General features: G+C 29.7%; 2 protein-coding genes and 2 pseudogenes across 4 annotated transcripts; 2 read left to right on the top strand and 2 right to left on the bottom strand.

Annotated features, from left to right (window-relative positions):
- Positions 1-145: 145 nt before the first annotated feature.
- Positions 146-5,922, bottom strand: LOC109806061 (cysteine-rich receptor-like protein kinase 10). 2 transcript variants are annotated; one of them, XM_083060174.1, is made up of 8 exons: positions 5,060-5,922; positions 4,805-4,933; positions 1,734-1,900; positions 1,431-1,641; positions 1,232-1,285; positions 1,048-1,144; positions 748-901; positions 146-665 (listed from the first exon to the last, which is right to left on the bottom strand). In XM_083060174.1, the coding sequence occupies exons 1-8, from the start codon at positions 5,865-5,867 to the stop codon at positions 318-320; spliced, it is 1,968 nt and encodes a 655-aa protein (XP_082916300.1). In that variant the 5' UTR covers positions 5,868-5,922; the 3' UTR covers positions 146-317. The 2 variants fall into 2 exon arrangements, with proteins under 2 accessions (XP_082916300.1, XP_020224001.2); XM_020368412.3 differs by having other exon boundaries at positions 1,048-1,285.
- A 10,479-nt stretch (positions 5,923-16,401) lies between these two features.
- On the top strand, positions 16,402-17,778 carry LOC109813324 (cysteine-rich receptor-like protein kinase 26; annotated as a pseudogene).
- On the top strand, positions 17,200-18,993 carry LOC145949235 (cysteine-rich receptor-like protein kinase 10; annotated as a pseudogene).
- Positions 18,994-20,100: 1,107 nt separating this feature from the next.
- Positions 20,101-23,338, bottom strand: LOC109806125 (cysteine-rich receptor-like protein kinase 25). 2 transcript variants are annotated; one of them, XM_083060170.1, is made up of 7 exons: positions 22,355-23,315; positions 22,144-22,263; positions 21,692-21,825; positions 21,370-21,580; positions 21,026-21,263; positions 20,743-20,899; positions 20,101-20,664 (listed from the first exon to the last, which is right to left on the bottom strand). In XM_083060170.1, the coding sequence occupies exons 1-7, from the start codon at positions 23,190-23,192 to the stop codon at positions 20,347-20,349; spliced, it is 2,016 nt and encodes a 671-aa protein (XP_082916296.1). In that variant the 5' UTR covers positions 23,193-23,315; the 3' UTR covers positions 20,101-20,346. The 2 variants fall into 2 exon arrangements, with proteins under 2 accessions (XP_082916296.1, XP_020224106.2); XM_020368517.3 differs by lacking the exon at positions 20,743-20,899 and having other exon boundaries at positions 21,210-21,263; positions 22,355-23,338.
- Positions 23,339-27,020: the final 3,682 nt, after the last annotated feature.

The following is a 27,020-nucleotide window of genomic DNA, read 5'->3' as shown; positions in this document are numbered from 1 at the left end:
AAATTAACTAATATGAAATTATTTTAATTTAACTTGGTTTTAAATTTCAATTCTAATATATAATTATGTTAAATACTTTATTGTTCACGGTGTTCTCTTAATCAAACAACCAAAAGATCAACTCATTTATAAACAAACATGGGCGAAAAAGAAAACCCTGGTGGGGCAAAGTTATAATTAAGAGAAGCTGGTGTTACAAAATAACCAGGAAGGGTGTCAACTCCAAAGGATGAAGTTTTTCAATAATTGATAAGTTGCATTGAGAATCAATTTCCTTTTATCCAATGCGCGTAAGTAGTAAATTTGGTCACAAACAGCTAACGAGGATACGGGTCGGTGATTGGAGCCTTATCTGATGATCCTTGAGTTCCTGAATCGCTTGACCTTGTTGCCTCTGAATATTGCTCATCCAACAGCGTAGCCATAGCCATAGGCAATGGCCTTTTACCACGCATTAAAAATGCAGGTTCTGAAGGTGTGGCAAGTGGGAAAGAGCTGCTACTAAGCATTAGTGAAACGGAATTCATACTTGGTCTGTCACCTATATCTTCTTGGACACACAATAACCCAATGTGGATGCATCTCATTATTTCATTCCAAGAATAATCCTTTAATGTGGGATCTACAATATTTGAAACTGTCCCACCCCTCCAATTTTGCCAAGCCTGCCAAAAATTGCTCAAGTGAAAATAAAACATTTATAATGAGATTTCTTAACTGTGCAAAGGGAAATTCATAACAACTTACAAAGCTTAGTAGGTCTTGTGCATTTTCTTCGTTACTATGGATCTCACTGTTCCTTTGGCCACAGACAATTTCTAGAATCATTACACCAAAACTAAAAACATCTGACTTTATTGAAAATTGCCCATGTTTAATGTACTCTGGAGCCATATATCCGCTGTACATCATAATAAATCAAGCACAATCAGATAAATAAATCTACTTTCATCTTTCATGTTTCACCTGTAGCTTTTTCTTCTAAAGACAATTTGTTAATTGGAAATATGAAATATCTTATGAGGTCAAGCATTTTTATATACGTACAAGGTACCAACAATTGTGCTCGTATTGGCTTGAGTTTGATTGATCTCAAATAATCTTGCCATACCAAAATCTGATATTTTGGGATTTAACTCTTTATCTAACAAAATGTTACTTGTTTTGAGATCACGATGAACAACTGGTAATCGAGAATCTTCATGAAGATAAAGAAGACCTCTAGCAATACCTCTTATAATTGAATAACGTCTTTCCCAATTTAAGCTTGCCCGTTTGTTTGGATCTATATAAATACCCAAGCGAACATATATCACATAATGTTTCACATTGTAACAACTTCAAAATATCTCTTTATTTGTAGAAGGAAAAAAAATCTCCTTATTTCATTAAAGTGAAGATAAAAGTTAAGAAAAAAAATTGTAACATACCAAATATGAGATAATCAAGGCTTTTATTGGGAACAAACTCATATATCAATAACCTTTCTCTTCTAGCAAAACAAAAGCCGAGTAGTCTAACTAAGTTTCGGTGCTGAAGCTTTCCCGTTAGCATGATTTCATTCTTAAATTCTGTTTCTCCTTGGTTAGAATTGATAGACAATCTTTTAATAGCAATTTCTTGTCCATCGGAGAGCGTACCCTAAATACAATATTTCAAAGCTTAGTGCATATGAAGTTCTAAAAAATTATTAAGATATGTGTTGTTTGCATGAAAGAGATAAGTCTTCAAACCTTATAAACAATTCCAAATCCACCTTGACCAAGCTTATTTGCGTCAGAAAAGTTATTTGTAGCAAATTTGATGGTTGCAAAGTCATATTGCAGCAACTCATCTGTTTTAATGTTATTACCAAGTTCTGATTCATCATCACCTTCAGATTCATCAGCTTCACCGTCCCCTGAGGCATGAGTTTTCACAAATGTATGTGTTAATCCCAAACCATATATACTAACCTTATATCAGTATAATTTTTACTAAGTATTATACCATTTAATAATTTTATATTAAATGTGAATTTTGTAAATCCAACCATTAAATTAAAAGTTCTTTTACTCTTAAATGATATATACAAAATTTTATATTAATCCAAGATGATTTGATACTTCATTCTTATAAAATAAAATTAACGTAATATATACATTTCAAAATATATTAAAATATGAACATTTTGATTACCTTCAAGTTGTTAAATTTTAACAAAATTTAATATAAACATATAAAATAATATGAAGGCTAAAACCCTAATTTAGTCCCTTATAATATTAAAAAAATTTAATTTAGTCCCACTTTAATTTTTTATTTCAATTTAGTCCCAATTTATTTTAAAATTTTCAATGTGAGACTTCTGTCTAAATTTCACAAATGGCGTTAAAGGTCCGAGAGAATCACGCCCATGATTCCAAATCACGACCGTGATTCTCAGGGTCGAGATTCTCACCACCTCTTTTCACACCTCTTAATCTTAGGTGGTTCCCAGGTCGTGAGAATCATGGTCGTGATTTGGAATCACGGGCATGATTCTCTTGGATCTTTAACGCCGTTTGTGAAATTTGGACGGAAGTCCTACATTGAAAATTTTAAAATAAATTGGGACTAAATTGAAAAAAAAAATTAAAGTGGGACCAAATTAATTTTTTTAATATTATAAGAGATCAAATTAGGGTTTTAGCCTAATATGAACTTTCAATCTAACAGTTAGATTTATAAAATTCATATTTAATATAGAGTTATTTAGTAAAAGTTACACTAGTGTTATTATAACTATTCTCTCTCTCTCTCTATATATATAATCTATTTATTCTAGGAGTAAGTTCAATAATTCATGCTTTATACTAAATCTCAACGATCCAACCGTGGAATTTAAAGTTCTTAATATACAGTTAAATCTGTAAATTTTTAAAAATTTGCAGAAATCATTTCATTAATTAATTCAAATTGATGGATAATTATAAAAATATGTGATCCATCAATTTGAATTAATGAAAAGAAGTATCAAATAATTTTTAAATTTGTTAAAAATTTACAGAGTTGATCTGTGCATTAAGAACGTTGAAATCGTTGAGATTTGATATAGAGCATGAGTTATGACTTACTCTTAGAATAAATGAATTCATCCTCATATATATATATATATATATATATATATATATATATATTAAACATTTTACCGTGATCTTCTGTTAAAACTTCCATTCATCAATTTTTTTTTATCGATTTATATCTTTTCATCATTAATACATCTAACAAATGATGCGTTGAAAAAAGATTTAACTAAAAAAAAATTGGTGTAAAAGTATTATTTTTTAATTATTATTAGCTATTGAAAATTATTTTTTTTTTGAAAAAAAGGGGAAGAATATATATATATATATATATATATATATATATATATATATATATATATATATATATATGTAAGTTATATAATGTTTTTGTGTGCATATTTTTAAAATATTTTTATCTTTTATTTATTTTGGTAACCGTACATCTTTCAGTGTAAGACAATTTAGTAATTTTATTTAACCAAAATAATTTTTTTCTTTAATAAATGGCAACTATTTTTTAAAGTTTTATAACTTTCGTATGGAGCACGAAATGCCTTTAATTTGCTAATCTATAACTATTATAAAGGGAATATATTTTGGTAATCATCCTTTTGATCTCCACTTTTTAGTGAACTATTATACTCCTTAAAATGAAAGAAAAAAAATGTTCTTATATTCTTTCTAAATAACTATCTGTAACTTTTAATATTTGTCTATGTGTAATTATTAGAGGGACAAAATGTCTCGACCTCTCTAGTATATATAAAAGGAAAAAAAAAAAAAAACTACTTGACTACCCTAAACTTTAGTCTTTATACAAATAGCACCATAAATTTTAATTAATTCTTAAATTTTATCTTATAAATAAATATTATAAACTTTAATTTTGTTCTAATTAATTTTAAATTATATTTTTTTACAAATAAACATTTAATTTTATTTTAATTGATATTGATATTTAATAATTTATTATTTTTATAAACAGTTTGTTATTATCAATTTAGGATTAAATTATTTATATTAAATATCAATCATTAACTAATATTGTCTTCCTCTTCTTTTGTTACAATTATTTTTCAAATATAATAAAAATATGAGTTTAAAAAGAAGAAAAAAAAAACAAAGAAAAGAGAGAGAATGATAACATAAAATTATTTTGACAATATAAATATTTTTTTTATTTAATCATTCAATTATGAATATTGTTATACGTACGCAATAAAATTACTGAACATCATAGTAATTGTTTCAAGAACACCTTTATATGGTACGGAAATTTTATACACGAAATAATACAAACTCGACTATAAATATTACATACAATAATATATAAAAGATATTATTATAAATATAATGAAAATAAATAAATTTACTTGCACAATAATTTATATTCTAAATCAAATTTCAACGATCTAATATTTGAATTATAAAATTTTAATATATAAATTAAATTTACAAACTTTTAAAAAATTTAAAAATTATTTAATATTTTATTATATAATTAAATTCAAATTAATAAATAGTTTTTTCTTATAATTATTTATCAATTTAAATTAAAAAATATAAAATAATAGTAAATTATGTATGTGTTGGTAATGAATTTTGTCATTAAAAAATTATCATATATATGTTATTTACTATAATTACTTTAACATGAATACATAGAATAAGATTTTGAATTAACTGGGAGAGTAAAAAGTTGAAGTTAAATTAAAAAAGTAAAGTAACCTTAAATTAAAAGACAAACGTTGACTTACTTGGGAGACGCTTGGGTCTTGGTCTTCTGGGTCTTGCATAATTGAACATGAGAAGCAGGAGTGCGGCAACGGCAACCGCAACGACTGGCACGACTACAGCAATGATAGTTCGTGATTGTTTGCTCTTTCCTGCAAACAACAAAACATATAGCAACTTTGAAAACAATTTATTTACTGCCCCGATATGTTGAGGCTTCCAACGAGCAACATCCAAGTAGATATATTTGCCAATTGCCAAGGCATGATGATATATACCTTTTTCAAGGGGAAGTGGTTGGGTAGGCTGTGGAGCAGGTGCATCCACAGTGAAATCGAAAAAGGAGTAAATATCGTATCTTAAGGAACAGCTTCGCCCTAGATATCTTCCCCCACTCCTTCCTTCACAATTAGGTGATGAAAGTGAAATAGTTCTCGACATAGCATACTGCAAGCACTTAGAGCAGTTTGAGTAAGACAAATAAGGCGCGCACTGAAGAAGACCGTATATGGTTTCATCGCTTGATCGAACCGGAGCCTCTCCTTCACCAATCTTGCGACGGGAGTCACCACCTGCGGCCGTGGTTCTCAGTCTATCCACCAACCCCTCCAACGCTTCATCAAACGCATCTTTCTTTGTCGTATTATCTGGGCTGCATTTTACTATGTCGCTGCTATCAGTTACAGTTTGTTCAACTATTGAGCTGTTGGAGTAGCGTAACATGCACACCTCATACCATCCAATCGCCTCTTTCTGTTGTCGGCACCTATCTGTGAGAAGGCTTGAGGCGCGTGAGAGGCAACTACGGCATTCCTCTGCCTTAACATCGCCTCTGCAGAGACCGATAGCGTAAACTTTGTCAGGCTCTTCGCCATCAGAGAAATTGTAGAACCCGTCGTCAATTTCTTTGTCGGAATATATTTTCTCCAAAAGGTTATTCAGGTTTTTGGAGTAGGTATCAGTAGTAATGTTTCCGAGCTCCATGTTACAGGTATGGTAAATGAAGTTTAGTTGGTCGTCGGATCTGTATGCGGAAAAGACAGAAGGAAATAATGAAAACAGAAGCAGCCAAGGAATCATGGCCATGGTAAGACAAGTATCTGTGGAGCAGCTTACACGAATCAACTTGAAAGACTTAAAAGCGATCTATACATCTACCTACTATTATTTTCTATGGCCACTAATAGTCAAAAGTCGTTTTCAATTATTCGATAAAATCAACCCGTTGTTTGCTTGAAATTTTATTACGTAGAGATATTTAGTTGAAACTTCGTCAAAGTTAATGGATAAAAAAAAAATACTTGAAAGTTAAAAAGACTAATTCTTTTTCTTCTTCAATTAAATCAGTGGTTAACAGATTTTTACCACGAATTATGTCAGGGTTAAAGTTTTATGTTTCCTATTTATATATTAAAAGTTTATGATTTAGTTTATTTAATGTTTTAATTTCTTGTAATTGTCCCTGGATTTAGTTTGTTTAAAGTTGGATTTCATATAATGTGATATTTCTATTTTGAGTTTTAGTTTATTAAAAAAATTAGTATTAATTATATTTATTGAATTTATGTATGTGAACTAGATGGTGTCACACAACTCGTTTAAGTGAGTAAGTTTTAGCTTTGAATGAACACACCCAGACATAAAATCCAACTCAAGAACAAAATTCATCAACTTAAATAATTCAACCATGCATTATCAACAATTTCAATCCTTTCATTCATGCCAAACCAACATGCAATCTTCAAAATTAAAGCAACACATATACATCGTACCAACAACACGCAACCACTCTAGGAATCAAAAAATAAGTTCCTCTTTCATCCCACGATGAATAACTATGAAACCTAGTACTTCTTCACATTCAACAATCAAAGTCATCAATGAACAATTCAACAAAAGAATCAACACATGTAACACCATAAAGAGTAATTTACAAGTTTTCCTTATCTCAAATCTTCCAAAAGAGAAGAGAAGGAAGAACGATAAAAAACACAACCCTTCGAGCTCTCGTTATACAAAAACTCCGACCTTTGATTCTCAACACTCCAAGCTTCGAATCTTCAATAAAGTACCACAACTCTGCTACATGGAAGGATTGAGATGCTTCTATATGTAGCGAGAAGAAAAAAAAACTTTTTTAACGATAGAGTTTATCTCTCTCTACAATTCTTAAAAAAAAAACTTATGAAGTTAAAGTCTTAAGAAAACCTTGTTTGTCTTTTCTTAAACTTGGTCAACTTTGATCTCCACAAAAAAATCCCCCAAACAATTAAAACTATAAGAATTCCTTAATTCTTAGAGGTTTAAAATATTAAAACAACACATCAACAATTATCAATTAAATAATATAATTAAATAAACAAAAATTCACAACACAGTGTTACAATTTGAGTAAATGTATTTGTAAGGGTAGTTATTTAAAAAAATGGTGAAAATAGAAATAGTAGTTTGAGAGGTGGTTATAAGGACAAGATTATAAAATAAATAAAAAAGTATACACTAAATGGAGTAATCTCATTTTTATTAATAGTATAAATTAGAAGTGCATAATAATAAATTTTTACATGTATACATTAATAATTTAATTAAAATGAGAATTATAAACTTAAATACTATATATTTTAAGTAGGATATAAACAAATATTATAATTTATGATTTTTTATTATCAAATATATCTATTTTTTATTTATCATAATCAAATTTGGTACCAGCATGTTTTACCATGACTTATACACATACTTAATCTATTGAGTTATATCGCTTGATAAAAGATTGTATATTTTAAGGTTTTTTTTTTTACAATAATATATATTTTAATTGAACAAATGTATACATAATTTAATAAGTTATAAATTATTTTTAAAAATTAGTAAATATATTCAAATAAAAAAATGTAGTAAACTACAATAAAATTGTCATATAGTGACATAATAAGTGTCATTAAAAATTACTTTTATCTATACTATAGATACAATATATATTGGTATATTGTTAAAAAAAAATGCAATAGTATAGACTATAGTGACACACAATACATGTTAAATCTCATTCAAAATCAACACTAAAATTGTATGTAGCTATATGTCAAATAGATTTATACTTACATATTTTGTACTTATAGTGACACTTTTGTATATTGTAGTGTTTTTAGTTACCATTTATAGGTATGAAGTATCCACCAATTTTTTTGATGGTTCATCTTTAAAGAAAAGTTTAACTAAACAACTATAATGAGTCTCCCATGTACGCTATCAATTCATATCTTTTGTTGTTTGATTGATGGTTGTTATTGAGAGCTTTAGATCCTAAGAGGAAGTTGATCTTTGGAAGCATGAACTAGAGATAAGGTGAGTCAGCTTAGAAAGGTATAACTGGAATTTTTCAAAAACGTGATTCATAACTCTAAGTTTTCCAAAAGCTATAGGGAGAAGCTAGAGAGAGAATTCCCTCTTCCTTCTTATTTCTTTCTTCTCCATTTTTCATTAAGAATCTTCCTTTTCCTCCATTCCTCAACTGATTCTAGCTAGTTAGAAGTGGTGAAGATCTAGGCTTCGAGGTTGGAACCTCAAGTTGGTAGTGCACAGAGTTGCTTCTTCTACTACTTCTCCTTTTTGCAAATTTTTCTTTCAAAGTAAGGGAAGTTGTGAATTTGAATTTTGTGTGCATGAAGTGCATTGTAATGTTGAAATGTGTTGATTTTGGATTATTGAGAAGAATTAGGTGATGAAATGATGAAGTTAAGAGGGTTTTATAACTTTGAAGAGAGATATGAGAAATGAGTTGATTCTTGAGTGATTATCATTGCATGTTATTTTTGATGATGAAATGATGTTCTTTAGGCTTTTTAAATGTTTTTTTGTGCAATGCATGTTGTTTGGAACTCTGATTTTTTAGCTGGAGTGGCCAAAATTAGCTTTTACACAAGTACAAAAATTGATATCACATCAGACGCACCTTCAGGATTCTAGGCGCGATTCCAAGGAGAGGTCTCTTTCTTAATCAGACCGAGCAAAGGATTGGTGACGCTAGACATGAGGAAAGAGACTCGTCTCGAGTTGGAATCACATTAGACGTGTGGGTTGAATGACATTGAGTGTGAGGAGAAAGACTCATCTCTGTCTGGGTTCATTTAGGTGTTAGGGGAGTGGCGCTAAGCTTGGGTTAGGTAAAGGCTATTTGCCTGGTTTGGGTTCGAGCGTGAGTTTTTTCATGCTAGGCACAAGAATGTGGGGGCACTTTCTACCTGAACAACGTCAGACGTAGGTGGTTTTGTGCCGCGTGGACAAGAGAGTGTTCTTTACCTCGATGGCGTTGGACACCTAGTGAGTGATGTCGGGTGCGAGATGCATGTTGCAAAACTGTTGTTTAAGTTGTTCTAATAGTTAATTGATGATGAAACTTGTATAAGTGACGTTCTAAGATGATATATGTGTGAGTGTGTGTGTGTTGATACGTAGTAAGTTGATCACGTTGTAAAGTTGTTTGTTATTTTAAGTTGCCTAATTAATGCTAATATAGACGATGTCTATTAAAGTTTCCCATTTTGTAAAGATATATGATATTTACGTTATTTAAGTTGATATGTTGTAAAGTTGAAAGTTGAACGTTGCATAAGTTATATGTTGTTATAGTTGTTAAGCTCGTAAGATATAGATAAATGGAATAGATACATGTTTTAGTTACGATACATAAAAACTATAGGGGAGTAAGTTATTTTCGAAATTAGAATATCACATTGTACAGATAAATGTTACGGTGCTCCGAGAGTCTAATTGTAACCCTTCCATAGGTAAGCTGACCTCTGAATGGGTAAGTTATTTTTCAGTTGTCCCCTCTAGGTTTTATGTGATATTCATATGTGGGAAAGGTCGAGACACACGTGTATAAAGTGACTAATTGAGTAAAGTATCGAGTTAGGGACTAGTATTGGAGGGGTGTTGTACCCGAAGGATAGTCGATGGACTAATCTCATAAGTGGCTTAGTGATGCAAGCTAATATCATGATAGACTCATACCTAAATTGTTCTACCTTGAAAATAATACTAGACTTCCTAATTTAAGTGACGAACCTAAGAAATTAGATTAAGTTGTTAGCTGGCCTAGTTGAGATAAGTCATACGTTGTTGTTTGGTAAGGTCTAGCCACTTAAACTACTCATTTTATGTTATGGGAGATCTCCATAGCTAACATGCATGACGACACATTAGATGTAATTATGTATATTATTGTGTTGAATATGTTGAAATTGATTAAGTTATTGTGTTGAACTATTGATGTATGTTGTAGTTGTTGTATTGTGATGTGCCTATGTTGCTTATTACTTTAATTGACATTTATGTTGAATTCTTTTCACAAGCTTATCTTGTGTTTCCTAGTAGTTGGAACTATAATGATCATACTTGGTATGAGAGTAAGACATGATTGAGCAGGATGATATATATATAGTTACAAGATAGTCACTTTGTAGGTGGTTAGGATTTTGTTGATGACTACTCCTAGATAGTCGGATTTTGTATAGATATCAACCAACGCTTAGGTTTATTTTGCAATTAATACTCTATTTTGTATAAAGCATGTATATATTTGATACTAGTTATTGATTGTATAATAAACTCTAATTCTGATGAATGTTATTTAATTTTTTGCTGCATAGTAACTGTTTAATAACAAATGTAGCAACATATTAGACCATTACATCTAGAGCTATCAAAATGAGTTTTGACCCGTGGGCCAACCCAACCCACTTTTAAAACGGGTCGGGCCAAAAAAATGAAACATTTCATAATGGGTCAAAAAATGTAATTCGACCCACTTTTGACCTGGCCCACTTGGGTTGAACCCATGGTAGGTCGGGCTGCCCACCTAACCTACTTACACTCTCATCAACCCAACCCACTAACAATCTACTTAACCATATATTATTATATATTATTTTAACAAAATACCATTTTTTATAGATAAATATAAAGTTAATGTTAAACAACATGAAATTGGTAACTATTCAAACCTCTAATGAAATTTAATATTGATGAATAATTACTTTCATAAAAGGATTTTTATTTTGATTATTTAAAGTTGTACAATTTTTAATTTAAATTTAATATTGTATGCATGATACTTAGTTTAACAAATTTTACTTTAAATTAAAGATTATTTTAAATTAATTTTTTTATAAAAAAATTCGGTGGCTTGGCGGACCAACCCATTTAGTCCACCAACCCATGATAGGTTGAGCCGGGTTAAAATTTTTTGGACATTAAGGTTGGTGAGTCATATCGAATCAACCTACTTAAAAAGCGAATTGATGTGGATTAGATCAAACCAAGTAGACTAGCCCGTTTTGATAACTATTGTTACATCCTATCTCAATTAAAAATATTTTTACCTATAAAACTCAAATTCTAAATCTTATTTAAAATATATGAATTTAGTTATATACTCAAACCAACATAATGTTAGTAAATACCTTATATTCAAAAATTAGTGTTCACTTTATTTTATAAAGGTAATATAAATTGCATATTAACTTTTTAATTGGAGCAAGCATCTTACTACCTATATATATAATATAATTTTTTTTATTCTGCTATACATAATATAATTATTAACATAAGTTTTGTTTAATTATTAAATATCAAAATTAGTAGAACTGATCTAATAATAAAAATTAGAATAATATGTCTTAAATTCAAACTTTATTATTTTCAATGTAATTTTATAAATTAAAAAAAAAACTATTGAACACAGATAATAAATAATGGAAAAATTTTATGATTTATTTATTCTATACAATATACATTATTATGTGTATTAATAAGTAAAAAAATAATGTAATAAATTATTTCAATCCTTTGAATATAACAACTTCTTTTTGATATTTTTTTAATTGTAAGTTAATGTAACTAAATTTTAATTTTAACAAATAAACTATATAATCAGCTATATGTATATAATTAAATTAAACATATTTTCTAAATTAAAAAGAAAACATTTTCTAATACGAAACAGCCCCTAAATTTGTATCTTCGTCTTGTCGCTCCAAAATATTTGTAGACGGAGACTACCAGGAGTACAACAACGGCAACGACCGGCACGGCGATAGCAATGTTAATTCTTGATTCATTTGGGACAAAGAGGTATACTTTGACAAGTCAAAACACGCGTTCAAGTTACAATAATATAGTACTTAAACAATAACGTCAACATCAATCCAGTTTGAACGGGAATTCGATGAAAAGGTGAAAGATATATATATCCCTAAACATGGGATGTCATCCATCTTCATTATTTATTAAATCCACTCTAAATAACCCTTCTTTTGCTGAATTATATTATTTATATATATATACGAGGAAGACTTCATTTATTTTAAATTTTATTTAGATTTATTTTATTTAATATTTTATATTTTATATTAAATTTTAATAATTTAATTATTAAATTTAAAATTTTTAATATATAAATTAAGTCTATAAATTTTTAAAAAATTTAAAAATTATTTAATATTTCATTTCATTAATTCAAATTAACGGATAATAAAAAATTTATATATTGATTTGAATTAAAAAAAAATAAAACATCAAGTAATTTTTAAAATTTTAAAAAATTTACAGACTTGATCTATGTATTAAGAACTTTAAATTTAACTATTATATCATTAAAATTTAATGTAAAATAACGGAACTCTATATATACTTACTCTTACGGTAAACAATCTCTCCTCTATATATATATATATGAAAAGAAAAAGTTACGTAACTTTTTCTTTTCCTTCAAATCTCTTTCTATATTATATATATATATATATATATATATATATATATATATATTATAAAATAAATTGATATTAAAAATAATTAAAAGCAAATAAATATATTAAAATAATTAATACAATAATAATTAATTAAAATGTTATAAATTCTATCTCTAAAATTAATAAAAAAAATATAATTTAAATGATAAATTAGACAAAATAAATGAATAAAAATAATTTTATGTCAACAAATAAAAGAATTAACTATTTTTAAAAAAAATTCACATAAACAACTAAATTAAAATAACTAAAATCTATGACATTATAACAATCAACCATGATCACCACATCCAACGTAATCCCTACCATTAATAACAAAAACTATATTACTAGAACATACAGGATCAAGGAAAATAACGTGACACACACATATATATAACATGAATATATAAATAAAACAACAGAACTAATATAAACAGTATATATATATATATATATATATATATATATATATATATGCATATATGCATATATGTATACAATAATCCTAAATAATCTTATATCCTAGTACGATCAAGTACATGTATACAAGCTACATATAGTAACATCGTCATCAACAAAAGATCACGTTGTTTACATGTAGTAGCTCCTCAAGCCTAGTGTTGATCTACTCTCATATAACATATGAAATGTCGTAGTCCATACCATCATGAAAATAAAAAGAGTAAGTTAGAGTTCAAAAACATGTACATATAAAAAATAATTCTATAATATATAACATCACACCACAACCATACATAAAAGTCACAACACTCCAAGCAAACATGTTCTCACCCAAATCATATCACACGAGACATCAACAATGAATATGAACACACCTAAACACTCATCATATGCAAACATATCATTCAATACGTTGTCACACATTTACCTATGGAGATTTTCTAACAACATGAGTAGTCTAAGTGATTACCACCCTACCGAACTAACCAAATCGTTTTCATGTCTGAAGCCCCGACTTGATCACAACAAAATGGGATATCAATCCCTACTCTGATTTCTCGAGTCTCATCACTTACAATAGGAAAATCCGGTTCTACCATTAAGAGTGGTACAACTGGGTATGGACATATCACAACTTTAACATGCATTATCAAATCACATAACCCACTGACCATCCTCAAGGAACTACGCAACATATCTAGGCACTTGGTTAAGGGTTGTAGTCCTCAACCTCCTACCTTACTCAATCACTAACTAAGGGCCTAAAGGAGACTCAACTCACCTCAAAACCCACTTCAAGAGACACACCTACTTAAAGAGGGTTTTTCAATAGTGGCTTACCCGAGCACCACTCTAAGATACCCTATGTGGGATCTTTAGTTTGCAAAATAATTTTCTCTCATCAAGTCCTAAGTTAGCCAACATGCTTTGATGTTATATCTCATCTTTAGTATCTACACCTCATCTTACATCTACTATATACATTACATCTAATCAATGCATATGAAGATCAGCAACATCACTCATAAATGGCACATTAATGCTCTGCAAAATCATACACCATACATCATACAAACTACATATATTCACCATCTTTCAACACAATACAAATATCTACATATGTTATCCAATCAAAATATGCAAAAAATTCATCATATCATATAATCGTCTATATATGTCATATCCAATCAACATATATAGAACAATTCACATGCATCATACAAATTTACCAAAACACCAACATATCATCCAGGCATCCCGTCCCCAACCCAACTTACCTCATGCTTGGCACCATCGAGATAGGAAGCTCTCTATCTCGCTCACACCCAATACCATTCAAATCACGCTTGGTGTAATCGAGGTGGAGATCCTTTGAGACCTCGCACTTGATGTGACAAAATTCATGTTCGACTGCATATCAGACAAAGAGTTTTTGCCTAACTCTCACCTTAGTTACATATTTAATAAAAAAGAGTATATTAAGAGAAAATGTATCAGAGTAAAAAGGGTGATTAAAATTTAAATAAAAATAATAAATAATTATTTTTACATATTTTTTTGAAGAAAATGCAAAGAAGTGAGATCAACTAGATGAGAAAACCATTAAGATACATTAGGTTTCATTCAATTTTAAATATATTAAAATAATCTAACATGATTATAAAACATTATTAATTTCAACATTAACCGTTTGAATAAAGCTACAAAAATAGATCTATATTATTTTTTTAAAATATAAGAATTTTTTTACTTAATTCATATTTATCGAAGAAAGTTGGTTAATTTATACTTAATATTATCATATTTTATTATATTTTAAAATTACTACTTAAAATCATTGTGACTCATAGTCTCAATTTTTATATAATTGTTTTTCACTTAATTAATAGTGTTATAAGAGAAACAAAATTAATTTATAAACTTTATTTTAAAATAAAGTAGGGTATTTTATAGTAAAAAATAATTAATAAAAATAATTTGGAAATATTATAAAAAGAGACAAACAATTGTTTTTTAAGAAAATCTACAAAATACGATGGATGGAAGTGATCTAACACAACACAATACTCAAATAGAGAAACTTATTTAATTAAACTTCCATTTATTCATAATACTACTTTGTCCTTATTGGTCGTCTTCTTTCACAGTTTTTGAGATTCAAAAAATATTATTATTATTACTAGTACGGTATATGTGTTTTCACACGGGTAATAAATACATAATTACATTCATATTATACGTATATTTTAAATTTATTTAAATAATTTGTATTAATAATATTAATGTTTAAATAAGTGACGACGATGATGATGAAGTGCACAACAAACTGTGAAAAATAAATCCAATAAATAATTTCTTGGCAATTTTCAATCTGTTTCTTCTAATATTATTTATAAAAAAAAACTACAAAAATAGTTGTGACGAGAATCCAATTTAGGTTGTTATGTTTCTGACCACTCCAATTTCTTATCATTATTTAATATTATTTACTATTCTAGTAATTAATTTTATCTCACAAATAATTAGTGAAATAGGTGATGTGTAAAAAAATTAATTAATAAAATAGACGAATAGTTAAAGGCTTACTGAATGTAAACAAAATTAAGTGAAAAAAATAGTCGGAGATAATGAAGATGAGAGAGAGGGAGAGTGATTCCATAAGTAGTTATAAAAATAAAATAATCTAAAAATTTGTATATAAAAAACAAACTATGGCCTATTCAATAGGAGTATGGGACTGCAAATCATTATCAAGTTTAAATTAGTTTTTTCTTTACATCAAGATTTAAATTAGTTATTCGTTAACCTGTGGACCAAATTTTTGGGTTTTAAAAAATAATAATTCAAAGTTAATTTAAGAAACTTGAAATTACAGTTACCTAAACTTAATCTTTTCCATAACTATTAATAAATATAATATGTTATTTTAATGTCCATATTCTTTGAAAAATTTTATTCCTTAAATAATATTTACAATCACTCCCCCATTTATAAATTTAATTACACACTTTTATTATTTATTTTAACATTAAAAAATATAAACACTTCATCTTTATGTCCTTACACAAATAAACAACATAAACTAAAAGAGGAAAAAAAAACTCAAAATATTAAGATAAAATATTTGACAATATAAAAATATAAAAATAAAGTTTATAAAATGAACCAAAAATAATTAAACTTAAAAAGAAATAGTAATAGATTGGAGACGAAATAGAGGAAGAATGAGGTGAAAGTGCAAAGAAAACAAAGGAAAGGAGGTTGATTATGTAAATATAAAGGTTGGTCCCTGGGCTGAATTGGGAGGAGGTGAGGAGAATTAGACCTTTCATTTCTGTTTTTTATGTCTGTTTGAGAAAATGATGACATGGGCAAAAGGGAACTAGACAGTGAACAGCACTTATCTCAACACCCTTTTATCCACCTTCTCTTCCCACACAGAAATCAACTACGGTTTCTACAATTTCTCCCATGGCCAAGACACAGACAAAGTATACGCCATTGGCCTCTGTAGAGGCGATCGTAAGCCTGACGAATGCCTCGACAATCCCAACTCACTCTCATCAACGACTGTCCCAACCAGAAAGAGGCCATTGCGTGGCTTCCAGACTGCATGTTGCGCTACGCCAACCGTCCAATATTTGGCGTCATGGAAAATAAACCTACGCGGGAAACCGTGTACACACTGAAAGTAAAAGGTCCCGTCCCGTGGATCAATTCAACGAAGCGCTCCAGAGCTTGATGACGAGTTTGACAAGCACCGCTTCATCTGGTGACTCTCGTCGTAAGTATGCTACAAGTACTACACCTGCACCTAGTTTTCAAACCATATTCGGTTATGCACAGTGCATGCCTGATTTGTCATCGGAAGATTGCACTTTGTGCTTGCGTGATGCTATATCAGAAATCCCGGAATGTTGCACTGGCATGGCTGGAGGCAACGTTTTAAAACCCAATTGTAGAATTAGATTTGATCCTTATCCCTTCTACGGACCTACCATCCCGCTACAATCACCCTCCACGTACCAACAACACTTCACAAGGTACTTGTAACTTGTTACGTTTTCCTCTTTCGGAGGTGTTGTTTTACTTATGTTGTCTTTCTATTCAACTCATGGAATTTTGAGTATTCATTAGTCTTAATCCATGAACCGAGGGTTATGATTTGTGCAGGAAAGAGCAACAGATCACCAACTATCATCGCCGTAGTAGTGCCAGTTGCTAGTGTTGTTTTGGTGCTCATTCTTTTCTCCATCTATCTAAGAGTGAGGAAGCCCAGAAAAAATATTGCAAGTTAGTCTATGGTTCTAAACATGGATTTGCTGTTATTTGTTGTAATAGAAAAAAATTAGCCTTACAATTTAAAGGGGCGGTTGCCTAAAATAAATCGCAAATCCACTCCCTCTGTTATTTAATTTTTTTGATGCATTCATTGATCCAATCTGAATAACTCACTAATTTAATTTACCTGGGTCCCATGCAGGTGCAGTTAAAGGAGAAGACGATAATCAGGAAGATGAAATTACATTTTCCGAGTCATTGCAATTCGACTTTGACACCATCCGAGTTGCTACAAATGAATTCGATGATTCTAATAAACTTGGACAAGGCGGGTTTGGAGCTGTTTACAAAGTAAGGTGACACTTTTCATTCAATAAATATATATCATCTCTTCATCAAAACATGTTATATTCAGATACAATAGTTGACTGTGATATGCTTCTAGGGTGAGCTTCCCAATGGACAAGAGATTGCTGTCAAAAGGTTGTCCAGGAATTCTGAGCAAGGAGATGTGGAATTTAAGAATGAAGTGCATTTAGTGGCCAAACTTCAGCACCGAAATTTAGTTAGACTACTTGGTTTCTGCTTGGAAGGAGCAGAAAGGCTACTTGTCTATGAAATTGTTCTTAATAAAAGTCTTGATCGCTTCATATTTGGTAATATTAAATATCTGCATAATTAGACTCTGACCACTAAAATTGCTTCAATATTCACATGGTTTTGGTGTCTAATAGATCCAATAAAGAAAGCACGATTAGATTGGCAAAAGCGCTATAAAATCATCCGAGGTATTGCTCGAGGTATACTCTATCTTCACGAGAATTCTCGATTGCAAATTATACATCGTGACCTTAAAACAAGTAATATTCTCTTGGATGAAAAGATGAATCTAAAGATATCATATTTTGGAATGGCAAAATTAGTATGACAGAAGTTAATACAAGTAAAATTTTTGTAACCTAGTAAGTATAAAAATATATCATAGATTAATAGAAGCTTAATTTCAATCAATTTTCAAGTAAATATAAAATATTTTACGTCACCATTAAAAGGTATGAATTTTATGACTAATTAAACTTGTCTTTGATGGACATACAGTGGATATATGGCACCAGAGTATGCATTATATGGCAAGTTTTCAGCAAAATAAGATGTTTTTAGTTTTGGTATACTAGTTCTTGAGATTGTAAGTGGTCAAAAAATAACCAGTGATGTTCGTCACGGGGAGAATGTGGAGCAACTATTTAGCTATGTAAGTTTTTCTTTTCTTCTTCTTTGTCATTATATATAATAGGATTAGAAAATGATTTCTTCACATCAGTAGAAATGGAATTTGTGTGTGAATTAACTAAAATTTGCAATTTATCAAATTCATGTAGGAATGGCGAAACTGGAGGGAAGGAAAAGCTGCAAATATTATAGATCCCACGTTAAATGACGGTTCGCAAAATGAAATAATGAGATGTATCCACATTGGGTTATTATGTATTCAAGAAAATGTGGCTGACAGACCAACCATGGCTTCTGTTGTACTCATGCTTAATAGTCATTCTCTGACTCTCCCGGTACCTTCAGAAGCTACATTTGTTGGAGATAGTATATCTGAAGCCTTTCAAACATGCAGTCACCAGATGATAATTCAAGGGAAGCAAGATCAAGTGAGCAGCAAATAAATCAACTCCAAATTCGGTAAATGAAGCATCAATTATCAACTATATCCTCGATAGATTTTGGTCATGAAGGTGGTAGTCATTTCTACTTTTTTTGGAGAAGGTGCATAGTCATTTGGTTATTCGAGTAGAAGGAAAAAAAAAATCAATTCCTTAACTAAAATACATCATCTTGGAACTCGCCTAATTTGTTGGTTTACGTCTTGTTTAAATAGACAATGTACGCAGATAAGTACTCAACGTTAAACAATACTTTTCTTTTATAATTTTTATGGTTTCCCTTTATTTCAATCTGATCTCACACTTTTCTTTGTTCTTTACTTATCTCACCTAAATATTCGCGAAAAAATATTATGGAAGTAAATTGACCTATATAAATTCTCCTTATCCAAACCGAGATAGAATGCGATGACACGGTTGGTTATTTTATTTCTACACTTGCTTAATTCTTGCTTGTTATTCGATGTTGATCAACTGTCTTATATATTATTTAGGAGTATTTTTCTCCTTAGAGTTATCTGGATTTTTAAAACACGTGTTATATATATCATATGTAATTATCAGTGTTGTTTGAAATATATATTATAATGTTTTTTAATTTAAAAATATTAATGTTTAAATCCATCAACTTAATTATCTAATCAGTCCAATTTTATCGGATTTGATTGAATTGAGTCGAAAAAATACAAACCTAATTTCAGTATTCGATTAGATTATATTGAATCTTAAATTCAATCAAATCTGACTTAAATCTAACCGGTATACACCCACTTTATATCTTCGTTTTCTTGCTCCTAGGTTTGTGTTTGGAAGACTAGCAGGTTGGAGTTGAAACTATTGATTTTTTTTCTTTCTATTTTAAGCAAAATAACTCATTGATGCTCTCAGATTTTTACGTTTTTAAAGTACTTTTTGGATTCACAGAATATAAATAAAGTCTTTCATTATAAAAATAAGAAGTGAAATAAGAATATATAAAATATACAGTAAAAAAAATCTTTTAAATAATGATGAAAAGTAAAATTACGAATTGTATGCAAATAACCTTCCTTATAAAGGTATCCCTCTCAAATACAAATAGCATATCTGGAGAGGAGTACGACAAGGGCATAGCACCGTATTAAAATTGTTTTTATTAAAATCAATTAATGAAGCCCCTCATTACACTACTGAATTAATTCTGCAGGTATTAATAAAAATTGATGGCTAATATCTTGATGTGCTTGGAGAATTCTACATCAAGATATACTTTCTTTCTATCACGATACAACAAGCATTTGTTTGGCTTGAGGGAGCCGAATTAAAATCAATAAGTAATGCTTCTTAATTAGTGTCACCACTCCACTATAGTAAAATTTAGCGAGGAACTAGCTCACTAATCGAAGCCTCATTAGTTGATGATGCTTGCATGGAGTTATCTCTTGACACATCTGATCTCGTATCTAATGGAACTCTGGCATTCATAGAATATGCAGGTTGTGAGGGTACTGGAAGACTGATAGAGTCGCCGTTGAACATGGTTACAACTGTTGCCATGGTTGGTCTGTTGGCTTCGTTTTCTTGAACACACAGTAATCCAATATGGATGCATCTCATTAATTCGTCTCTTGAATTGTTGTCCAGTGTTTGATCTACAATGTTTAATGCAGTCCCTTCCCTCCAGTTCCTCCATGCCTGCAAGAATTTGTACAATGTCATGGACTATTTTAAGGCCAAGAAGATTGTTATTTGCGACACAAATTGTAGTCTTACAAAGCTTATTAGATGTTCTACATAACCACTGTCCGGGTGGCGGATATCACTGTTTTTGTGTCCTGTCACTATCTCAAGAATCAATACACCGAAACTAAAAACATCTGATCTCACTGAAAAATATCCATGCATTGCATATTCTGGTGCCATATATCCACTGTAAATTAACATGTAAAACTCAATAAGATATAGATAACATACATTTTTTTTCGCCTTAAGCTTTTTGCCAAAGAAAACTAATAGAAAAGAAAAATATTTATTTTAGTAAATTATGTTTACTTACTAGGTTCCAACAACTCTAAGTGTATTTCCAAGAGTTTGATCTGTGGCAAACAATTTTGCCATGCCAAAATCTGATATTTTAGGATTCATTTCTTCATCTAAAAGTATGTTACTTGTTTTGAGATCGCGATGAATAATGCGTAGTCGAGAATCTTCATGAAGATAAACAAGACCTCGAGCAATACCTTGGATAATCTTGTAACGCCTGTCCCAATCCAAAGATAAACGCTTGATTGGATCTACATGCCAAAGGAAAGACTATTCTTTTAAATTTTGTTCAGAGCATCCCATTAGCAAATAAAAATGTAACAGACATACAGGGCAATCAAACAGAAAATGTGTTACCAAATATGAAGTAATCAAGGCTTTTATTGGGAAGAAACTCGTACACCAGTATCCTTTCTCCTGTTTCCAAACAAAACCCCAGTAGCCTTACTAAATTTCGGTGTTGAAGCTTTGCTAATAATAGCAGTTCATTTTTAAATTCTATATCTCCTTGGCCAGAACCCCTGGACAACCGTTTGATAGCAACTTCTTTGCCACTGGGAAGCGTACCCTGAAAATATTCAAGAGTTTTGGTATGTTTAATCCACGGCCAGCTACTTAATTAAGCAAACTGCGTTGTGACAAAGAGGTTATGTTTAGCTTATTGTAGATGTTATCCTACCTTGTAGACTGGTCCAAATCCACCTTGTCCAAGCTTATTTGCATCTGCAAAGTTATTTGTTGCATCTATGATGGCTTGGAAGTCAAATTGTAATGTCTGAGTAGGTTCAATGTCATAGTCAGCTTCAGATTCACCTGCGGAATGTGAGTTTAAGCAGGTTCTTTAAATGATATCCAAGATTGGGGCTGCAGCAAATCTACATTTTTTTTCTTCTTATGGTTGAGTTCCTCATCATTTGAGTTACAGATTTTATTTCATATGCACTATACAATTTTTATTTGCTTAATTGATAGTAATTAAGAAGAATTATATGATTGAAAAGAAAAAAAATCTGTCAAGACTTAAGACCAAACAATTATTGGTCTACGGTCATGATTTGTTTAATGAAGATTTCATCGTCACATCGTAGTCGACTTCATAATCGTTAGTTATAGGAAAAAAAATGAACTTACTTTCAAAATACATCCTTGGCTTCCTTCGTCTTAAATAGATGCACGTAAAGGTGACTAGTATCATAACGGAGACAATTGCCGCAATTATGGCTATGACAGTTCGCCACGAGTTGCTCTTACCTGCAAAAATCATATGCATATTGAGAATAATAATCATACGAAGGAGCCTTTTCGATATGTAGCCAAAATATAAGTAGCATGGAACATGTACCTTTTCTGAAAGTGGCATGGATGGATGGAGAAGGAGAAGGAAGTGATTGCGGTGTGAGTGAAGGTGGCACATAAGTAGGATCCAAGTATGGGGTGGTGTCAAATCTAAGATTACAACTGGGTTTAAAAATTCTGCCACGTACCTTGCCAGAGCAGCATTTTGGGATATATGACATTGCTCTAAACAAGCACTGGTTGCATTGTAAGTTTGATAAATCAGGTGTGCATTGAACATGAGCAAATACAGTTTGAAAGCTTGGACCTTTCTGACTTGCTTCAGCAAACTTAAGGTGGGAATCACCGGAAGCAGCTTTGCTCGCTAGACTTCTCAGCAGGTCCTCAACAACTTCATTATACCGATCCACGCTTGTTGCATATTTGTTGTTGGATATTAAATATGAAGGTTCAAATTCCATGATTCCAAATATTGAGCGGTTAGAGTATCGCAGCATGCACGAATCATACCACGCAATTGCCTCCTTCTGGTTTGGACAAAGGCGTGTGAGAAGGACTACTGAATCATTGAGGCAACTAGTGCAAGCTTCTGTATTGACATCTCCTCTACACATCCCAATGACGTTGACTTTGTCAGAGTTTTGGTTTTGGCCTTTGGAGAAATTGTAGAAGCCGTAGTTGGTGTTGGTTTCGGTGTTGGAAGTGAGTTTGGAGAGAAGGGTGTTGAGATTCGCCTGGAAGGTGCTATTAGCAGTGTAGTTGCCATTGTTGTCATCACAATAATATTTCACAAAGCTTGGCTGGGCTGTGGCTAGAGACATGATCATGAGAATGAGAATAACAAATAAGAGAAAGCTTTTGGAAACTGTGGGCATAGCAGCCATCCTGAAATTGTGAATGAAAGAGAAGATTGATGCCAACTTCCCATTTATTAATCGAACCAGAGTATTTTTTTAAAACCCATTTGCAACTTTAACTTTCAATTGACGTGGACTATTCCTGAACGCGGAAACTTTTGCATATACCCCACTTCTACACTGTTTTTGTTTCCATTGATAATGAACTGAGAAGAAGTGAAAGAGGATGGAAATAAGAAATTTTGGTGCTTTGGTTGGTGGAAGGAGAACAAATAATTTGCATGGGTTCTGCAGGAATTTTGTTTCCAATGAGGTGGGTCATGGCCACAATTAGGAATAGTAAAGTGAGGTATATACGTATTTCTATCCTACCAAAAATTGGCAAAGTAGGATATATAGGAGAAATTAATAAATAGTATTGGAATTCATAATTTGAAGTCATTTCTATATGATTATAATTAAGTATTTTTTAAAAAATTATAAATTAAAAAATTTAAAAAATTATGAGTTTAAGGTTTAGGGTTTAGGAATTAATTCAATTCCCTACGTTTCCTAAACCTGTAGGTAATTAAAAATTATTTTAATTACTTGAAGATTAGTGAAATTTATTAATCAAAGTTGCATTTTTTTAATTTTTATTTGCAAAAACTTCAGGTTCTAAAACTGGAGTGTAATTAGTTTATTAATTAGGAATTATGTTAAATAAATTTATAAAATATATTATATTAAATTTATAACTTATACTACTAGTTTACAATAATACAAATGTGGCTATATATACTCATTTCGCAACGTATGAAAGAGGTTACACAACAGGGTGAGAGAATATTGGTATATCAAAAAATTTCTATAGTCAAATATTTTAATAGAAGCCTACGAGTAATTTCACATATTTTTTTTAAAAAGGACAAATTTCTGTACACTTCTCTCAATCGTCGACCATTTACCAACTTGCTCATAGCAAGCACCTAGTTTTTTCTCCGACCTTAACCTTACATTTGGAAAAAAGATGGGCAGACACTGATTTCCAGGTAATATATACGCAAGAGGGAATATATATATATATATATATATATATATATATATATATAGGACAAGGTGGTTCCAATCAGCGTTGATTTACGATTTTAAACGATCAAACTTTCAAAAGTTCATATATCCACTTGCACTTGTGGAAACATGGTAATGGACCCAAGAAGGCTGCGGGTAAGCTGTTGGTCAAACTCGGTTCACGTGATAAATAATTGATAACACAGAGGTGCTTTTGGTACGATTTTGATGAATTTTTTATTTTAAAGTAATTTGGATTAAGAAAAATTCTGGCACGAAGCATCTTATTAGATGGTTCATGGATGAAATAACAAAATAAAGAAGCTTTAAATGATTTATATGGTACAAGTAGTTATATATAAAATATTAAATTTAATGATTGAGATTGTTTCTCACCAATTTATATTTTTGCCCTTAAATAAAAAACGAAAAATGTTTTATGAAATTTGTTCGATAGGTTTTTGACCTTTGTAAGTGGGATTCATTTTCTCCCCCTTTTCTTCTCCCTCCTCCCTCTCTTCCCCATTTTTTTTCCCCTTTCTTTCTCAATTCTACTCTCAATCGCATCTCACCACCATCCCTTTGGAAGAAGAGTACAACAAAAGAAAATAATTTTCTTCATGTTCGCATTGATCACATGTGAAGAAAAATCCTTTGACAAGTTCCGATTGCAAACCAAGATGTCCCCCCTATGAGTGATTTAGCAAAAAGCAAAATTATCACAAAGTTTTAACTAAAAATATTTGATATCATCATACCCAAATTCTCACAACAGGTTCAACTCTAGATTTATTGCTTTCAAGTTATCAAAAATTCAACTTGGTCTATCTAAGAGGAAGAAAATAATCATCATCTTGCAAAAAAGAAAAGAATAAGTAAATCAAAACCAATTGAAAAAATGGTAAAGAAAAGGAAAGAAAATAATCTTCGTTGGCATTTTCTTTTTCTCTCCTTCTCCCCTTACCCTTGTACAGTTGTACTCCCTCAATCTCACCGGCCGGGGTTGAGCATCGACAACACTGAGACGGTGTTGTTCTCGGTGGCACACTGTTACATCAAGAGAAAGTGAAAGAATGAGTTTTTTTATACATTTCAATCTCAATGTTTGATTAAAAATATGAATTAAAACATATTATTTTTATATTATTTATTTGTTAAAATATTATTTCTATAGTAAAATTAGTAGGAAAAAAAAAGTATACTACTGTTGAGGCATTTGAGGTAGTGTTTCACCTTAGAAACCTTCTTGAATTAAAGAAATTAAGTACAATTCAAATTTAAATTTATTGTAAAATTTCAAATTGTTTGATTTGATTCAATTTTTACAGTTATAAAAAATTGTTACTTAAGAATAAATTTAAAATATATAATATTATGATATCAAATTAAATATATTTTTAATTTCTTTAAAATAAATAAATTTTTATTTTAGCCAACAAATTTATTTAAAAAATTTATTTTAATTTATTTAATTATTTAAAAATAATTAAATACCATCAGATTTTGATGGAACTCATACAAAAATCTTAATTGTCTTAATTGAATATCTCTAGATTTTGATGGATTCTATAAAAAAAATCTCAATTGTCTTTATTAAATATCACAAGACTTTTTTATATATAAAAAAAAAACTTGATTAAATACCACAAAATCTTTTTACAATAAAAAAATTCTTTAAATTTCATTTAAATCTTAATCCAATGCACCCCATAATGTGGACACCAACGGTTGTAGAATCATCTTAATGAGTTTATTTTAATTTAGATTATTTTCATTTAATTAAAAATAAATTATTCATACGAATGAGAATAATGGCTGTTTTAAACAGCCATAGTTGGGTTTTTTAATAATTAAAAATAAATTATACATATATAGTGTGATAAATAAAATTAAGCTTCAATTTATGATTTATAGTTTTGAATTTAAGATCATTTTGAGGAATTAATATGTTATCAATTAGAACAATATCCTTTTTCAAGAATATTCTGTAATGATATTCTTATAAAAAAAATGAAGTATCAAAATTTAAAAATTATTCTTTAAATACATGTTTGAATGGTAATGAATTTAAAAAATAATGTTTATATATTTCTATAATTTGTTTATCAAACACGAATGATTATCTTACTTAAGAGTATTTTTAGTTGTTTGTCTTTAACAAGAAAGTTTTTAAGAATTATTGTAACTTTTTATATAATTCAAATTTTATTTATTATAATTATTTATAAAATAAATTTAATATTTTAAAATAAATTATCTATAAATAAAAATAATTTTATGTTAGAATATAAATTATTTATCATAAATTTAAAATATAATTTACATATTTAAACATATTATATTATATATATATAATTTATTATAAATTTTAGTTGTGTATCATATAATAAACATTTAATATATATGTGCAATACTAGTTGAATAAAAAAAATGAATAAACTAAAATTTGAACAACCAACCAAATAAAATGTTCTCTTAAATAAATATTTAAATTATAATGGAATTTAAAAAATGGTTGAATTTATTAATGAAGAAGCAAACAAATAGACTAAACATGAAATACCAATGATGTGGATCAATCGATAAGGAGTTGTTTCACCTTGACGGGTGGTTTCAAATTCTAATCCTAAATATGTAACTATATCAAATACTCAAAATGACAACTTTGTCGTTCATAATAATTTTATTTAACTCAAACATGATTATATCCAATAAAAAGTACCTCTGGTATGGACCAAAAGAGTAAACATAAAAATTATGTTTTATAATTTTAGAAATTATTACTAGAAGAACAAAATTTGAAAC

Source organism: Cajanus cajan, chromosome 7 (genome assembly GCF_000230855.2).
Source record: "Cajanus cajan strain Asha chromosome 7, NIPB_CcT2T_4, whole genome shotgun sequence".
Classification (NCBI taxonomy): Eukaryota; Viridiplantae; Streptophyta; class Magnoliopsida; order Fabales; family Fabaceae; genus Cajanus; species Cajanus cajan.
The sequence above is the reverse complement of the archived record's forward strand: the minus strand, read 5'-3'. Positions and strand labels throughout refer to the sequence as shown.